This window comes from Ranitomeya variabilis, chromosome 5, assembly GCF_051348905.1.
Source record: "Ranitomeya variabilis isolate aRanVar5 chromosome 5, aRanVar5.hap1, whole genome shotgun sequence".
In the NCBI taxonomy this organism is placed as follows: Eukaryota; Metazoa; Chordata; class Amphibia; order Anura; family Dendrobatidae; genus Ranitomeya; species Ranitomeya variabilis.
Genome location: NC_135236.1, coordinates 423,004,179 through 423,022,254, shown reverse-complemented (window position 1 = coordinate 423,022,254; position 18,076 = coordinate 423,004,179). Strand labels below are relative to the sequence as shown.

General features: G+C 42.5%; 1 protein-coding gene across 2 annotated transcripts in view; it reads right to left on the bottom strand.

Annotated features, from left to right (window-relative positions):
* The window catches only part of RAB3IP (RAB3A interacting protein), a 92,101-nt gene that overhangs the window by 42,000 nt on the left and 32,025 nt on the right, over nt 1-18,076 (bottom strand). For both annotated transcript variants that reach the window (XM_077265269.1, XM_077265270.1), the window contains exons 3-5: nt 9,743-9,998; nt 9,003-9,098; nt 2,046-2,123 (exon numbers count right to left, since the gene is read on the bottom strand). In XM_077265269.1, coding sequence (XP_077121384.1) covers nt 2,046-2,123; nt 9,003-9,098; nt 9,743-9,998 — 430 coding nt within the window. The remainder of the gene's footprint in view (nt 1-2,045; nt 2,124-9,002; nt 9,099-9,742; nt 9,999-18,076) is intronic.

Below are 18,076 nucleotides of genomic sequence, written 5' to 3'. Positions count from 1 at the left end.
TGCGTTCAGTGCTTACGCACACCGCGATCTCCTGGGAGCGTCGCTCTGTGGGGTCCAGACTGCGCCGGCGCTTGCGCAGTCTATAAAGGCTTCGGACAGAGTGACGCTCCCAGCGTTATATTATAGATGTCTTGTGACTTGGTTATTGACACTAGCTGTTTATTAGAACCACTTCTTCAGTCTTTTGTTAACCCTGTCCCAACTTTTAAGATGTAATGCTGCCAATTTCTAAAATTAGTTTGTTTGTTTTTTTTCAAATGAAATAGAACATTTTTTGACTTTTAAAGCCACAGTCACATATACAAATACTGATGTAAAATATTGAAAGTCAAAACCAGGAGGGGAACAATCAAAAGGAAAAAGTATAATAGAAACACATCACCACTTCTGCATTTATCACCCACTCCTGGTTTTGGCTTATAAATACCGATGCAAAATATTTACCAAATACTCAACATGTGCATGTGGCCTTAGCTTTTGATCTGTTTTTTTATCTTCTTTTGTTAATAAAACATGGCTATTAGACTTCCAAATCACTGCATTCTTGTTTTCTTTACATTTTACAGAGCATTTTAGCAGTGTTTGGAATTTGCATTGCAGATAAACAGCATATGAACTTAGGATAACCAAACCCAGTAAACCCCCCCCCCCATAAGAATCTGTTATATACAATATACACTTCAATATGTACAAAACTCCTGTGAATCTGACTCTAGAAGCAATACTCAAGATGTTCACTTCTAGAATAAAGCCAAACTATTTTGAAAGAAAGCAGAGTTACAATCAAAATTATATCCCTACGGAAAATTAAGTTTATCATAACAATTTTGAAATTCTGTTGTTTGCAATAAACAAAGTAACAAGAAAAATTTAAATAACTTCAGTAATTAAAAATTACTTTTCACTGTTATGACCTGCTGCAAACTTGATGCATAGTCAGACACCAGATTCTGGGACAGTTCCTGAATTCCAGTTCACTAATATTTTGGGGTCTGCGTGCTGCAGCAGCTTTCTACAAAGCCAAAAGGATTTTTGAGTTTCAAGTCAGGCTACTGTATTGGCCACTCCAGAATTTTCCAGCACTACCTCTGATACCAAGCATTGGTAGAATTTGATGTATACTTGGGCATAATTGGAAATTCCAACAGGACAATGACCCCCAAGTGCATGTTTTCTCCGAGAATTTTTTTAAATACATCTTGCCCTCCACATGCTGCAGTTTCCAGTGCCGGAAAAAGAAAAGTAGCAACAGAGCATCATCGAGCAACTGTCATATGTCAATGTAGGCAGTGTGTTTAAGCGTAGGTTTCATTCTTCTACCTTTAAACATATCTCTGATTTATTGGCTAGAAAACCTAGATTGGTTCATAGAACAGAATCCAAAAACTTCTGTGGCTTATTTATATGTTTTTGACCTTATTTAAAGCCAACTTTTCTTGTGCTTGTTGCTCAGTCAAGATAGAGATAGAGCAGGTAGAATTTCAACATCAGTGCCTGCTGCCACCAAATCTTGGAGCAGGTCTTTTGTAGTCATTTAAGGGCTTTTGATTACCTGCCTCCTCAGAAACCTGGCCGCAGTTGAGGAAAGATTCCTCTTTCTTCCATGTCCAGGTAGAGTAACCAGTGTTCCAATGTAGATTATAGGAGGCTAAATAAAAGGATGCCTTGTCTGTAATCCAATGTCTTATTCCAGAGAAATCTACATTTTTCTTATATGTAGAGAAGCTGTTAAATACTATGGGCTAGTACAGTAGAACTGAACTTTGTCTCGTAACAAGCACATTGCAGCAACTCTCATAGCTCTGCTGTATTGCAACTCTGGCTTTCTGAGAGATGGAAGATGAAGCACAGAGGGTTCTAATAAGAATTAAAGATACTAAACTAAAGAAACTATTTGTTATACGAGTTGCATTGAGCAATTGTTCTCTTTACATTGCTTATTGCAAACAGCAGAAAGTTTGCAAAAGGTAGCTGAACAATTTTGATTTTTAATGAAGACTAAAATATCAAATGAAAAAAAATATGTTACGCTTTTAATCACATACCTTTCCCTGTGCTTCCTTGAGCTGCTTCTCAGCCGTGGCCTGTTTTACATTTGCTTCATGAACCATTTTGTGTGCCTCCTGGAACAGATATAAATTTTACAGACATGACGCCTTACATTTTTTGCCAGCCATTAGATGACATTAATAGTAAAATAGCACCTTACAGTTTAAACCAGAGGGCCCAGCGAAGGTCGCTGGTCGTTGCTGAAAGTTCAGAACTTTATTTGGTCGTCAGATCGGCGTGTATCGTCGTGTTTGACAGCAAAAGCAACGATGCCAGCAATGTTTTACAATGGTAACCAGGGTAAATATCGGGTTACTAAGCACAGGGCCGTGCTTAGTAACCCGATATTTACCCTGGTTACCATTGTAAAAGTAAAAAAAAACCAAAAAAAAAAAAAAACAGTACATACTCACCTTCTGATGTCTGTCACGTCCCCCGGCGTCCGCGCTGCTGCTCAGAGCTTCCTGCACTGAATGTGTCAGTGTCGGCCGGAAAGCAAAGCACAGCGGTGACGTCACCGCTGTGCCCTGCTATTGCCGGCGCTTACACAGTGCAGGGAAGCGGACGCCGGGGGACGCGAATGTAAGTATGTAGTGTTTGTTTTTTTACATTTACAATGGTAACCAGGGTAAACATCGGGTTACTAAGCGCGGCCCTGCGCTTACCAACCCGATGTTTACCCTGGTTACCCGGGGACTTCGGCATCGTTGGTCGCTGGAGAGCTGTCTGTGTGACAGCTCTCCAGCGACCACACAGCGACGCTGCAACGATCGGCATCGTTGTCGATATCGCTGCAGCGTCGCTTAGTGTGAAGGTACCTTTACTGATGGTATTTAGTTTGTTTATCTATGATCTTCTGTTTCAGATCAGCTGCAGTGCTCTCTAGCTGCAGGATTGGATCAGGATTTTCAGGGGGTTGCACATGTTTTTCTTCTAGGTCTTCATGTGGGGTGGATCTGCAGAGCAAGAGGCTCTATGTGAATATTAATGACGGCAGAGCATTTCATCATCAAGACCACTACTTGACTGTCCTATCCCCTGATGATTCCCTTTTTGGGATGAAACGCGTAGGGAGGTGGTCCTGAACAGGAATGGTCTATGGAGTCATGTATCGATTCGTTGGATCTCTGACTAACTGAATAGCAGGGTGCATCCTTTATGTGGCATCTTCATTATCTGGTGAGATTGTTACATATTATATTATGCACCCCCTTCTACTTTTGCAAGCATATTATGAGTGATCATCAGTGGTACTGATCTATTTCACATATTTGAGCAAAAGTATACTGGCACTGACAGTAGCATCAATATCTGTTCAGATTTGAACACTCAGTTTCTCTGTTGAGCTTGAATAAGGCCCATTAGTTGAATAAGTGTCTTTGAATCAAAGAGAATCAATCTGTCTGAAGCACTATCATTTTGATCTCTATTAATAATCAGTTTATTATTTGATTAACTGTTGGTAATGCACGTTTGGCAATATATGTTGTATCTTGTCAATTAAAAAAAAATATATTAAATGCTATGTTTTAGGTCCCCTTTTTTTGCTATTTATCTAAATGGATCTGCAGAGCAGCTGATCCATCTCAAGTTGTGACAATAGCTTTCTCTTTATGACATTGAAACGTTGGGTGACTAGCTATTTCTCAGTGAGTGGACTTGCAGGTCTTGTATCCATCAAGAGTTTCCTCATAATACGCTTCATATATCCCCTCTCATTTGGTCTGCTGTTATAGTAGTATTTCATCAGATCCAGGTTCTCTTGCCTTGTCCATGTCCCTTGGAAAAGAAGATTGGCGACAAAGATCAAGGCGACAGGAAGGGAAGTCAGCCAACTAACAAACACAGAAGGGTGGAAAGATAAAAAAATAAGACCAAGCTGGACAAGTGCAAAGGTCTGACCCCAACTGAAGCCCTAGAGACTACTAAACAAAGGCTCACAGCATTTGCGGCAAGACTAGGGATGTTCATTAGAGAAGCTGAGGACAAGAAGATAAATGCCCTGTTCTCCAAAGAACCATCCAAGGTGTACTCCCAGTCCCAACCACACAATAACAGCACAAAGGCAGCAACTCCACCAACAGCAGAGACTGAACAATAATGGAGTAACATGGGAGAAGGAAAAAACACCAGTGCAATGTGGCTGCAACATCTGACAATAAAACTCAACAACCAACTAGAGCAAAGAAAGAAATTACCAGCAGTACATGAAAGTGTGGCAAAGCAGAGGAACCAGCTTGGCTAACACAAGGAAGAAGAGCACTGATCATGAAGGATCAGTTCCATCCAACTATCGCCCAATATCCTACCTTACAACAACATGGAAACTCCTGTCAGGCATCATAGCCACCAAGCTACAGAACCATATAAACCAGTACCTGAATCCAGCTGAGAAAGGCACTGGGACCGGCACCAGAGGCTCTAAGCACCAGCCCCTAGTAGATAGAGCAGTCGCTCAAGACTCAACATCCAGACAGACCAATCTCAGCACAGCCTGGATTGACTACAGGAAAGCCTATGACTCAATGCCACACACATGGATCTGTGAATACTTGGCTCTCTACAAAGTCAACAGGAAATTAAGAACCTTCCTCAGAAACTCAATGGGGCTATGGATAACTTATATTGGAAGACAACTCAAGACAACTCGAACAAGTAACCATCAAATGCGGCATATACCAAGGTGATGCACTGTCCCCATTGCTGTTCTGCATAGGCTTGAACCCCCTCAGTCAGATAATTACAGAGTCTGGCTATGCATACAAGTTCAAGAGTGGAAGCAGAATCAGCACCTCCTCTACATGGATGACATCAAGCTGTATGCGAAAAATGAACGAGACATCAATTCACTGATCCACCTGACAAGGATCTACAGCAAAGACATCGGGATGTCGGTCGGACTGAAGAAGTGCGGCCGGTTGGTAATAAAGAGAGGCAAAGTATTCAAGACTGATGGAGTGGAATTACCAGAAGGGCACATAGATGTACAGATATGCTACAAGTACCTCGCCATCCCACAGAGATACAGTAACCGTGATGAGGAGGCAAGGAAAGCAGCCACAGCCAAATACCATCAAAGGTTAAGACAGGTCCTGAAGAGCCAGTTATCAGATACCCTGCTGGCATAGTGTGCTGGCCTGGATGCAGATGTGAAGACGCAATAGCTCCTCACAATGCATGGAGGTCTCCATCCTAAGTCTAGCACCCAAAGATTGTATACCAACAGAAAGGAGGGCGGTCGAGACTTGATAAGCATCCAAGCCACCATCACGGATGAAAGGAGGAGTATCCAGGAATACATTAGAAAAATTGAATCAAAAGATTAGATGCTGAGAGAAAGCCTAAAGGCAGCAACAACAACAGATCTGAAAGGAAGAACAGGAACATGAAGTGCCATGTCAAGACAAGCCGCTGCATGGGATGTACCTTCAACAGATAATGGAAGTGGCAGACATGGAGAAATCCTACCAATGGCTGGAGAAAGCTGGACTCCGAGACAGCACAGAGGCACAAATCATAGCGGCACAAGAGCAAGCACCAAGTACCAGATCCATAGGAGCAAGAATATACCACACAAGACAAGACCCAAGGGTGTAGACTATGCAAAGAAACCTTAGAAAAAGTCCAAGACATAGTGGCAGGATGCAAAATGCAAACAGGAACAGCGTATACCGAAAGTCACAACCAAGTAGCAGGAATTGTATACAGGAACATCTGCACAGGATATGGGCTAAGTCCCCCTAAGTCCAGGTGGGAGACCCCAGAGAAACTGGTGGAGAATCGAAGGACTAAAATCCTGTTTTCGGGCACATGACTTATTTTTTTTTATCGCTTTCTATTCCAATTTTTGGGAGTCAGAAGGCAAAATTAACAAAAACCAGCAAGTCAGGATTTATGTTTTGGGGGGTGAGGGGGAGGATTTATGCCATTTCGTGTGTGGTAAAATTGATAAGGCAGTTTTATTCTTCGGGTCAGTACGAATACAGCGATATCTCATTTATAGTTTGTGTTTTTGGCGCTTTTACACAATAAAAGCTATTTTATAGAAAAAAAAAATATTTTTGCATTGTGTTATTCTGAAAGCTATACCCTTTTTAATTTTCCGCTGATGGAGCTGTATGGCAGCTTGTTTTGTGTGGGACAAGATTATGTTTTCAGTCGTACCATGTATATTTATATCCGTTCGTTTTTAATCGCGCTTTATTCCACTTTTTTTTCGGCAGCATGATGATAAAGCATTGTTTTTTGCCTTTTTTTTTTTTTTTTTTTACTTTTATGGTTTTCATTAAAGGGGTTAACTAGTGGTTCAGTTTTATAGGTTGGTCGTTGCAGATGGACGTGGCAATGCCAAATGTGTACTTTTATTGTTTTTTTTCCCATACAAATATTTAGTTATATAGATACAATATCTTGATTTTTTTTTTTTTATTATGTGTGATATATTTTAAACTATTTTTACAATTATTCAAACATTTTCTTTTTACTTTGCAGGCTGATCACTTGTACAACATGGGGATGCAGCAGCATCACCATGCTGTAGAAACTGTCAGCTCTGCACTGACACTCAAACTGGCTGATCACGCACTACGCATATAATGAACCACTAAGAGCTAGAAGAGCAGAATCCCCCTCAAGTGATCCCATTTTGGAAATTATTCCCCATTAGGAATTTATCTACAGGTGTAGTAATGATTTTTGACTCCATGGAAATTTTCCAGAAACAAGCAACAGTGGATGTTGCTCAGTGAAAATTGCAAACTGCCATTGTAGTGACCAGAATGTTGTAGTGCCCGTACATTGTGCCCAGCTCATGCACCTGTAAATAATGAGGGCTCCCATCGATACAGAAATGCCAATCATGCGGACGCTGGGGTTCAGAAGGGAGGGGATTTGGGAGCACAAAATTTGCTAAATTTCTTTTGGGTGGAGGGCGAGGGCCATTTCGAGTTTCCAGAGTCTTTGTGCTTCCATGAACATAGATACACCCTGCATTTCTATTACGGCTGTGTGCACACGTTGCTGATTATTTGCGGTTTTTTTGCAATAAAAACGCTATAAAACTGCAAAAAAAAAAAAAAAGTATACAATATGCATCCCATCATTTAGAATTAATTCTGCAATTTTTGAGCACATGATGCGTTTTTGTCCGTGAAAAAAAAAAAAACGAAAAATCCGCATTGCGGTAAAAAAACGCAGCATGTTCATTAATTTTGCGGGTTTTTTTTGAGGATTTCCCACTATAAAATGCATTGGGAAATGTCCGGAAAAAAACGCGGCAAAAACGCATGCAGATTTCTTGCAGAAAATTTCAGGTTTTTCTCAGGAATTTTCTGCAAGAAATCCTGAACGTGTGCACATAGCCTAACAGATGACAGAATGCGAGTGGGGACTTGCTTTTTTTTGTGGATCACATTGAAGCTTTTATTAGGAACATAATTTGGACATTTATCTGGCGCTCTACGCTGAGCACGCACATTGGAGTTTCCCTTTAATTCTTCGAGTGACGCAATTCAGATGAAACCCCCGAGGGAGGCACTCACTATGGAGGCAGAAGAGTTTCTCTGGACTCAGTCTGGCCTTTGTTCAGTGGTGGCCTTTTTTTTTCCCCCATAGGTGAAGAAAACTGTGGCTGACGGCACTTTTATGCACGCCTAATAAAAAGATGAACACCGCCGGATCACAGATCAAACGGCATCCACAGTGTCTTCATCTGCCTCATTATAGGGAATCTTCCGCAGGGGGTTCTATCTGCTGCTGGCATGGATAAACCACACTTGGCTCTTTTTTTTTTGCCATCCTCAACAATTGACATATGAAAATTTTATGACTGGTTCTGGAAGGACCATAACGACCATTTATTTTTTATTTTTTTCAATTAAGTCGACCATTTTAGACAATATTCTTTTTTCAAAGAGCTTTGGAACACTTCTGTTTTTTGTTCCAATTTTGAAAGTGCCATTTTTGCAAGATTCCTCGAGCCACCAATAAGATACAAACTATAAATCCTTAGAAGTTTCATAGCCCAGCATACTGTGGAGACATTTTATTGAAAAGGTTTTACTTTTTTCTATGAATTATTTTGTTTTTAGAAGGGAGGACTCAGTTTTTGAATCTAGAATAACTCCTACTAATTGTTTCTTGAAAGAGGGAACAAGAACTGATTTTTTAAGGTTTAAGAGTCAGCCTAGACTAAAGAAAGGAGGGGAACTCTTATCCTGGATAAGTTTTCCCGAATACTTTCAATGGAGTATAGCTGACCTTTCTGAATTTGGACTGAAATAACAGCACCAGATAGAAATTTTACTTTTTCTGACACTAGTATGTTCAGGGCTTTTGATGGATGGGAGAGATTACATTTTTCAGGAGGATGGGAAGCAAGAATGGAGGGATTGCCAAAATCTTTATCTTTGTAACAGATGATGCAGCTGAACGTCATCAGTGGGAGGTGGAGATAAATGATGCACAGGAAGTAACATAAAGAGACTGCAACACCACACTGTGGCACACCAAATGCCGGAATGTACGTTGTTTCTCATAGTTAGCTAAACGGAAACTGGAAACAAGTAGCCACCACTTGAATGACACCCATCCAGGCAGGAGCAGGAGATATGTCACTTATGTGTGCCCACTATCCCACTGCCCCATGTTGCTTTAGCCATAGGGCGGCTAGAAGAAACGTGGATCAAGAGAGGCAGTGGAAACAGAAAAGAAAACAAGAAACTCCTGACCTGGGGCTGCTCATCAAGTCGTTCCCCGTACAGTCCATGAGGACTGTCTTATTCCTGACCCATTGTAGTAACAGGAAACCCTGGTGGGAGGTTGAAGTGGGACCCTTTTGAACTTCTGTTCCTGCGCTTACAAATTTCAAGGGTCATCCTCCTTGTGTGGCGTTATGGAGGATACGGATGAGGTTTTAATAAAATTTTGTCCAAACGCTACTTTCAGCTACCCACCTCAAAAAGACTGGCTGTCAGTTCTTCCAGTTCAAGCCCAAGTTGGTCCCGCACTTTGGAAAGTCTTTCACATTCTTCATCTTTTAGTTTAAGCTCCTGGGAAGAAAAATATTTGGTGGTGAGCCTGTTGAATTTCATAGATTTTTTTTTTGAAGCAACACATCAATAGTTCTTTGAGAATACATATTTTTAACTTCTTAGGATGCATAAAATTTTGGTCTTGCTACCCAGGGATATTTTTTTTTTGTTGTTTTGGATCACAGTGCTTACAAAGTCATAATGATTGCTCTGTTTGTATACATACAAGAGGGATTATTTTGTCTGCAGAAAACAAAGGTTAACAGTACGTAATAAATCAGCTTAGCTGTTCAACAAATGTGTAACTTGCAGAGTTGATGTCGGAATGACCCAGCAGCTTTGCAATACCAGCAGAAACCTAGTAATCGCCAAGGTCCTACAGAATCATCAGCACTAGCAATGTATCCACCAAAAGGAGAAGACAGAAGTGGTATTAAACAGCTTCTGTCTTATCCCCAGTGTCCACAGCTATGTATGACAACCAGGCACTAGACCTGCTGCTGATAGATCGCAAGAGCCTGAATTGCACTGCGTACAATTACAATGGCATTGGTATAAGGATCAAGACCAAGTGCCATAAACTTATGTACAATAAAAATATGATATTTAATGCAGTAACTAAAATAAGCATTACTAATATTACATGTACACATTAAGATTACTCTTTGCGCTTTAGCAAGTTCCTCTTTTAGTCGCTCATTTCCTTTTTCTCTGACTTCGAGTACAGATGGGCTCCGTAAACGGTACAGGCTGTCTGTACTCCTACTAAGGATATCATCTGGACCATCCATCGCATCCATCACAGCTCCCTGCAAAAATTCCCGCTCTGCCCGATTGCTGTCCTTCCTTCGTCCACGTTTGGGAGAACATGTCTGACATCCCGAGGTAGAACAAGATAAAGTGTCTGTTTGACTAGTGCTGTAAATGATATAGAATATTTGCATGTCAGAAATGTTTTACAAAAACTGTGAAAAAAAACAAACAAAAAAAAAAACATTCTACAGAATAACTGAGTTAACTGCTAATGCATGGAAACATAGGAAGTTTTTCCCACTGTGATGTCATTTCAGGCATCATTTTATCATGTCCAGTGACCACTAGTGATGAGCGAACGTGCTCACATAACAAACAGGCAATCCCTCGCATGTGTTGTGGCTGTCTATCAGCTGCAAAACATAAAGCCACAGGACTCTTCAAATTATTAGAGCAAGCCCAAGATACTCAGATAACACCCGAGCATGCTCTGATAATACGTTATCCGAGCACGATTGCGCATCACTAGTGACCACCACTCACACACAGTGCTCCATACAGCATAAAAAGGGCCCCACATTAAACAAAAAAAAAAAAATCCTCCACTCTTGGCACAACGGGAGTGTTGTAATATTATTGCGTCCGCTGAGCTATCAGATGCAGAAGGAGATTGATGGCAGAAGGACGCTCCCTCCTCAATCATTGCTCTCAACTGTATAAGAATCCAGGATGCCAATACAGTTTAACCCCTTCATGACCCAGCCTATTTTGACCTTAATGACCTGGCCATTTTTTGCAATTCTGACCAGTGTCCCTTTATGAGGTAATAACTCACGAATGCTTCAACGGATCCTAGCGGTTCTGAGATTGTTTTTTTGTGACATATTGGGCTTCATGTTAGTGGTAAATTTAGGTCGATAATTTCTGCGTTTGTGAAAAAAACGGAAATTTGGCGAAAATTTTGAAAATTTCGCAATTTTCACATTTTGAATTTTTATTCTGTTAAACCAGAAAGTTATGTGACACAAAATAGTTAATAAATAACATTTCCCACATGTCTACTTTACATCAGCACAATTTTGGAAACAAAATTTTTTTTTTTGCTAGGAAGTTATAAGGGTTAAAATTTGACCAGTGATTACTCATTTTTACAACAAAATTTACAAAACCATTTTTTTAAAGGACCACCTCACATTTGAAGTCAGTTTGAGGGGTCTATATGGCTGAAAATACCCAAAAGTGACACCATTCTAAAAACTGCACCCCTCAAGGTTCTCAAAACCACATTCAAGAAGTTTATTAACCCTTCAGGTGTTTCACAGCAGCAGAAGCAACATGGAAGGAAAAAGTGAACATTTAACTTTTTAGTCACAAAAATGATCTTTTAGCAACAGTTTTTTATTTTCCCAAGGGTAAAAGGAGATACTGGACCACGAACGTTGTTGTCCAATTTGTCCTGAGTACGCTGATACCTCATATGTGGGGGTAAACCACTGTTTGGGTGCACGGCAAGGCTCGGAAGGGAAGGAGCGCCATTTGACTTTTTGAATGAAAAATTGGCTCCAATCTTAAGCGGACACCATGTCGCGTTTGGAGAGCCCCCGTGTGCCTAAACATTGGAGCTCCCCCACAAGTGACCTCATTTTGGAAACTAGACGCCCCAAGGAACTTATCTAGATGCATAGTGAGCACTTTAAACCATCAGGTGCTTCACAAATTGATCCATAAAAATGAAAAAGTACTTTTTTTTCACAAAAAATTTCTTTTAGCCTAAATTTTTTCATTTTCACATGGGCAACAGGATAAAATGGATCCTAAAATTTGTTGGGCAATTTCTCCTGAGTACACCGATACCTCACATGTGGGGGTAAACCACTGTTTGGGCACATGGTAAGGCTCGGAAGGGAAGGAGCACCATTTGACTTTTTGAATGAAAAATTATCTCCATCGTTAGCGGACACCATGTCGCGTTTTGAGAGCCCCTGTGTGCCTAAACATTGGAGCTCCCCCACAAGTGACCCCATTTTGGAAACTAGACCCCCCAAGGAACGTATCTAGATGTGTGATGAGCACTTTAAACCCCCAGGTGCTTCACAGAAGTTTATAATGCAGAGACATGAAAATAAAAAATAATTTTTCTTTTCTCAAAAATGATTTTTTAGCCCGGAATTTTTTATTTTCCCAAGGGTAACAGGAGAAATTGGACCCCAAATGTTGTTGTCCAGTTTCTCCTGAGTACACAGATACCCCATATGTGGGGGTAAACCACTGTTTGGGCACATGCCGGGGCTCGGAAGTGAAGTAGTGACGTTTTGAAATGCAGACTTTAATGGAATGCTCTGCGGGCGTCACGTTGCGTTTGCAGAGCCCCTGATGTGCCTAAACAGTAGAAACCCCCCACAAGTGACCCCATTTTGGAAACTAGATCCCCAAAGGAACTTATCTAGATGTGTGGTGAGCACTTTGAACCCCCAAGTGCTTCACAGAAGTTTATAACGCAGAGCCGTGAAAATAAAAAATAATTTTTCTTTCCTCAAAAATAATTTTTTAGCCCGCAATTTTTTATTTTCCCAAGGGTTACAGGAGAAATTGGACCCCAAAAGTTGTTGTCCAGTTTCTCCTGAGTACGCTGGTACCCCATATGTGGGGGGTAAACCACTGTTTGGGCACACGTCGGGACTCGGAAGGGAGAGAGCACCATTTGACTTTTTCAACGCAATATTGGCTGGAATTAATGGTGGCGCCATGTCGCATTTGGAAACCCCCTGATGTGCCTAAACAGTGGAAACCCCTCAATTCTAACTCCAACACTAACCTCAACACACCCCTAACCCTAATCCCAACCCTAACCACAACCCTAACCCCAACACACCCCTAACCCTAGTCTTAACCCTAATTCCAACCCTAACCCTAAGGCTATGTGGCCACGTTGCGAATTTGTGTGTGGGTTTTTCGCACCGTTTTTGAAAAATCTGCAGGTAAAACACACTGCGCTTTACCTGCGGATTTACCGTGGATTTCACCTGCGGATTCCTATTATGGAGCAGGTATAAAACGCTGCGGAATCCGCACAAAGAATTGACATGCTGCGGAAAATACACGCAGCGTTTCTGGGCTGTATTTTCTGCACCATGGGCACAGCGGATTTGGTTTTCCATAGGTTTACGTGGTACTGTAAACGTGATGGAAAACTGCTACGAATCCGCAGCGACCAATTCGCTGTGGATCCGCAGCCAAATCCGCACTGTGTGCACATAGCCTAATTCTAACCCTAATTGCAACCCTAACCCTAGCCCTAAGTGCAACCCTAGCCCTAAGTGCAACCCTAGCCCTAAGTGCAACCCTAGCCCTAAGTGCAACCCTAGCCCTAAGTGCAACCCTAGCCCTAAGTGCAACCCTAGCCCTAAGTGCAACCCTAGCCCTAAGTGCAACCCTAATCCTAAATGCAACCTTAAGTGCAACCCTATCCCTAAGTGCAACCCTAACCCTATCCCTAAGTGCAACCCTAACCCTATCCCTAAGTGCAACCCTAACCCTAAGTGCAACCCTAACCGCAACCCTAACCCTAAGTGCAACCCTAACCCTAAGTGCAACCCTAACCCTAAGTGCAACCCTAACCCTAAGTGCAACCCTAACCCTAAGTGCAACCCTAACCCTAAGTGCAACCCTAACCCTAATGGAAAAACAAAAATAAATATAAATTTCTGTATTTTATTATTGTCCCTACCTATGGGGGTGATAAAGGGGGGGTTTATTTACTATTTTTTTTATTTTGATCGCTGTGATAGAACCTATCACAGCGATCAGAATGTACCTGGAAAGAATCTGCCGGCCGATTCGGCGGGCGCACTGCGCATGCGCCCGCCATTTTGGAAGATGGCGGCGCCCATGGAGAAGACCGAGGACACCAGGAGGGACATCGGAGCTCGGTAAGTACGGGGGGGTGCGATCGGAGCACGGGGGGAGCAGACAGGAGGACGAGGGAGCGGACAGGACGGGGGAGCGGACAGGAGGACGGGGGGGGAGCATGGGACATGACAGGACGGAGAGGAGGAGATCGGTGGCGGTGGGGGGGTGCAGACCAGTGTTTCCAGCCAAGGCCGATGATATTGCAGCATCGGCCATGGCTGGATTGTAATATTTCACCAATTTTCATAGGTGAAATATTACAGATTGCTCTGATTGGCTGTTTCACTTTCAACAGCCAATCAGAGCGATCGTAGCTACGGGGGGGGCGAAGCCACCCCCCCCCTGGGCTGAAGTACCACTCCCCCTGTCCCTGTAGGTCGGGTGAAATTGGAGTTAACCCTTTCACCCGGCCTGCAGGAGCGCGATCATTCTGTGACACAGCATATGCGTCACAGGTCGGATTGGCACCGACTTTCATGACACATACGCTGTGTCACAGGTCGGGAAGGGGTTAAAGTGCAATGCCGATGTCACGGGCCAAATATAATCACCCTGTGGGTCACATTTGGCCTGCAGGACAGAGTTTGACATATGTGCCATAGCCGAATGAGGCATTGTTTTTTGCTGGATAAGTTGTACTTTTGAATGAGACCGCTGATTTTACCATATAGCGTACTGGAAAGTTCCAAAAAAGGGCAATTCCACAATTATTTGTTTGTTTTTTCCTATTTATCATTTTCACTATATGGTAAAACTGACCTGGCAACATGACTCTCCAAGTCAGTATAAGTATGCAGATAGTGGGTTCATAGCTGGACTCCAATGAAGGAGTAAAACCATCTCAAGGAGGATCACAAGGAAATGGACAGCATGTGACTTACATATGAGTGTCTGAGCAAAGGGTCTGAATACTTATGACCATGTGACATTTCTGTGTTTTCTTTATTACATTTGCAAAAATTTCTACATTTCTGTATTTTTTCAGACAAGATTGGGTGCAGAGTGTACACTAAAGTGAAAAAATGAACTTTTTTGAATTTACCAAACAGCTGCAACGAAACAGAGTGAAAAATTTAAAGGGGTCTGAATACTTTCTGTACCCACTGTATAAATTATGAATAGCTTTTTTTATATTTTAGGTGGTGAAAAAAAAAAAAAAAATGTGTAAACTTGTATGAAAACAATCCATTTGTATGGTTTGTGTCACCATTTTCCAAGACCTGTAGAGTTTTCATTTTTTGGGCTATGGGTCTTATTTTTTGCTCCCGAAGCAGAAGTTTTTACCAATAAAATTTTGGTGTAGATATGATGTTTTGATCAGCTCTTATAAGATAACAATCTGTACAGGTTGTGTGAATATACAAGTGTTCCTGATGAATGCCTGCACAAAGATAGCTACATTTGTAAGGAAGTTTGAGGTTTTTCAATTTTAAATAATTTCTTCTCTATGTGGGGGGAAAAAAAAAGCCTTTATACTTAAACCTTTATGGACCTCAATGACCTTTTATCTGGCCCTGGGCAGATTCCCAGGGACCTCAGTGCTTGGGTTGGCAGCTGGCCCTTTAAATTTCTTCTTGCTCCGTGAGCGCGCTCACGCCATCTTCACTACTGAACAATAAGGTGCGTGCAATGATCGGATTACTCACGGATACCACTGCCAGTGTCAGAACGTACATTGTGGGCGGAGTTAGTGGCGAATTATACGGCCCCCGAAGGATAGTATAAATAATCAAAAGGCCCTTGCAGAAAAAAATAAGGTTCCCCACCCCTGCTTTAAAACAATGTAAGAATTAGATACATCCCATGCCACATCAACGCCGCCACTTCTGCAGCACTCCCATCATGTTTACAGGCCTGCAACAGCAGTCCCATGCTATAGACACAGGGTGTAACTGCTGCAGCCAGACTGAAGTAGCAGTCCCATGCTATAGACACAGGGTGTAACTGCGGCAGCCAGACTGAAGTAGCAGTCCCATGCTATAGACACAGGGTGTAACTGCCGCAGCCAGACTGAAGTAGCAGTCCCATGCTAGAGACAATGTAACTGCCGCAGCCAGACTGAAGTAGCCGTCCCATGCTAGAGACACAATGTAACTACCACAGCCAGACTGAAGTAGCAGTCCGATGCTATAGATACAGGATGTATCTGCCACAGCCAGACTGAAGTAGCAGCCCTATGCTACAGACACAGGATGTAACTGCTGCAGCCAGACTGAAGTAGCAGTCCCATGCTATAAACACAATGTAACTGCCGCAGCCAGACTGAAGTAGCAGTCCCATGCTATAAACACAATGTAACTGCCGCAGCCAGACTGAAGTAGCAGCCCCATGCTAGAGACACAGGATGCAACTGCCGCAGCCAGACTGAAGTAGCAGTCCCATGCTAGAGACACAGGATGCAACTGCCGCAGCCAGACTGAAGTAGCAGTCCCATGCTATAAACACAATGTAACTACCACAGCCAGACTGAAGTAGCAGCCCCATGCTAGAGACACAGGATGCAACTGCCGCAGCCAGACTGAAGTAGCAGTCCCATGCTAGAGACACAGGATGCAACTGCCGCAGCCAGACTGAAGTAGCAGTCCCATGCTATAGACACAGGATGCAACTGCCGCAGCCAGACTGAAGTAGCAGTCCCATGCTACAGACACAATATAACTGCAGCAGCCAGACACAAGTAGCAGTCCCATGCTATAGACACAGGATGCAACTGCTGCAGCCAGACTGAAGTAGCAGTCCCATGCTATAGATACAGGATGCAACTGCCGCAGCCAGACTGAAGTAGCAGTCCCATGCTATAGATACAATGTAACTGCTGCAGCCTTGTAAACAATTAAAGGCAATTATATAAAAAAGAAATTAATGCTTATTTAGAGAAAGAGGGGAAGAAAGGCACTCCCCATGCTATTGATCTATGAAAAACACTCCGGGCCTTATGACAAAGGGAGTTTTTTATGCCAGAAACGCGTCAGGTTTTTAATATGCAGCGTAAATCCCTTTGTTACTAATTAAATTAAAAATAAAGATTTTTCATTTTACATTTATTGGATGGAAGTGCCGGATTTCTCCTACACTGTACTTCTGTACTTCCCACTCCCGTCTCCAAGACTTTACACGTGCGGCGCCGATTCTTTGGAATGCACTACCTAGGTTAATACAATTAATCCCCAATCCCCACAGTTTTAAGCGTGCACTAAAAACTCATTTGTTCAGATTGGCCTACCGCCTCAACGCATTAACCTAATTATCCCTGTGTGGCCTATTAATAAAAAACAACAACATAATCACGTTCCTCCATCATGTTCTCATACACTTTATGCAGTTAATAGCCTCTGTGTCTGTACTGTTACATACTTAGGCAGTCAACTGGTTCATGCAGCTTTACATGAACACCCGAGCCTTACACTATGGCTGGTCCAAATAACTAAAGCAATTGTTACCATCCACCTCTCGTGTCTCCCCTTTTCCTCATAGATTGTAAGCTTGCGAGCAGCAGGGCCCTCATTCCTCCTGGTATCTGTTTTGAACTGTGATTTCTGTTATGCTGTAATGTCTGTTGTCTGTATAAGTCCCCTCTATAAGTTGTAAAGCGCTGCGGAATATGTTGGCGCTATATAAATAAAATTATTATTATTATTATTATTATTATTATTCTAATGCTTAGGGTATGTTCACACGTTCCTGATTTCCCTCCTTTTTTTTTCAGGACTAAAAACCGCAGCTCTTGGCAGAAAACGCAGGTGCGGTTTTTGGTGCGTTTTTGAGTGCGGTTTTTTATGCAGATTGTCTGTGTTTGACACAAATAAAGCTTTAACTGCAGTGGGGGGAAAAAAAAAAAAGAAATGATGTCATTTCCTTGTCCAACCCTTTTCTTCTTCCATCCTCCATTTTGGGACTAAACACCAAAATGAGTGGACGTGTTTTGAATGACAGCGCTCCGCAGAGTGCTGATCGTAGGCCAGATCACAGCCCGCGGATCCAGCTCTATCCAGCTATTTAAGTCTACGTTCACACTTGCGTTTTGCGCCGCATGCGTCACTGCAGCGCACGCATCCGGGCGCAGAGGACGCAGCAAGTTGCATTTTTGCTGCGTCCAAAATCAATCAAAAAAAGGACGCATGCGGCGCAAAACGCAGCGTTGTGTATGCGTTTTGCTGCGTTTTTGTTTGCGTTGTGTGTTGCGGCGCCGACGCTGCGGCGCACAACGCAAATGTGAACATAGCCTAAGTGCCACGTATTTCAGTGCCACGTATTTCAGTGCCGCGTATTTCAGTGCCGCGTATTTCAGTGCCGCGTATTTCAGTGCCGCGTATTTAAGTGCCACGTATTTAAGT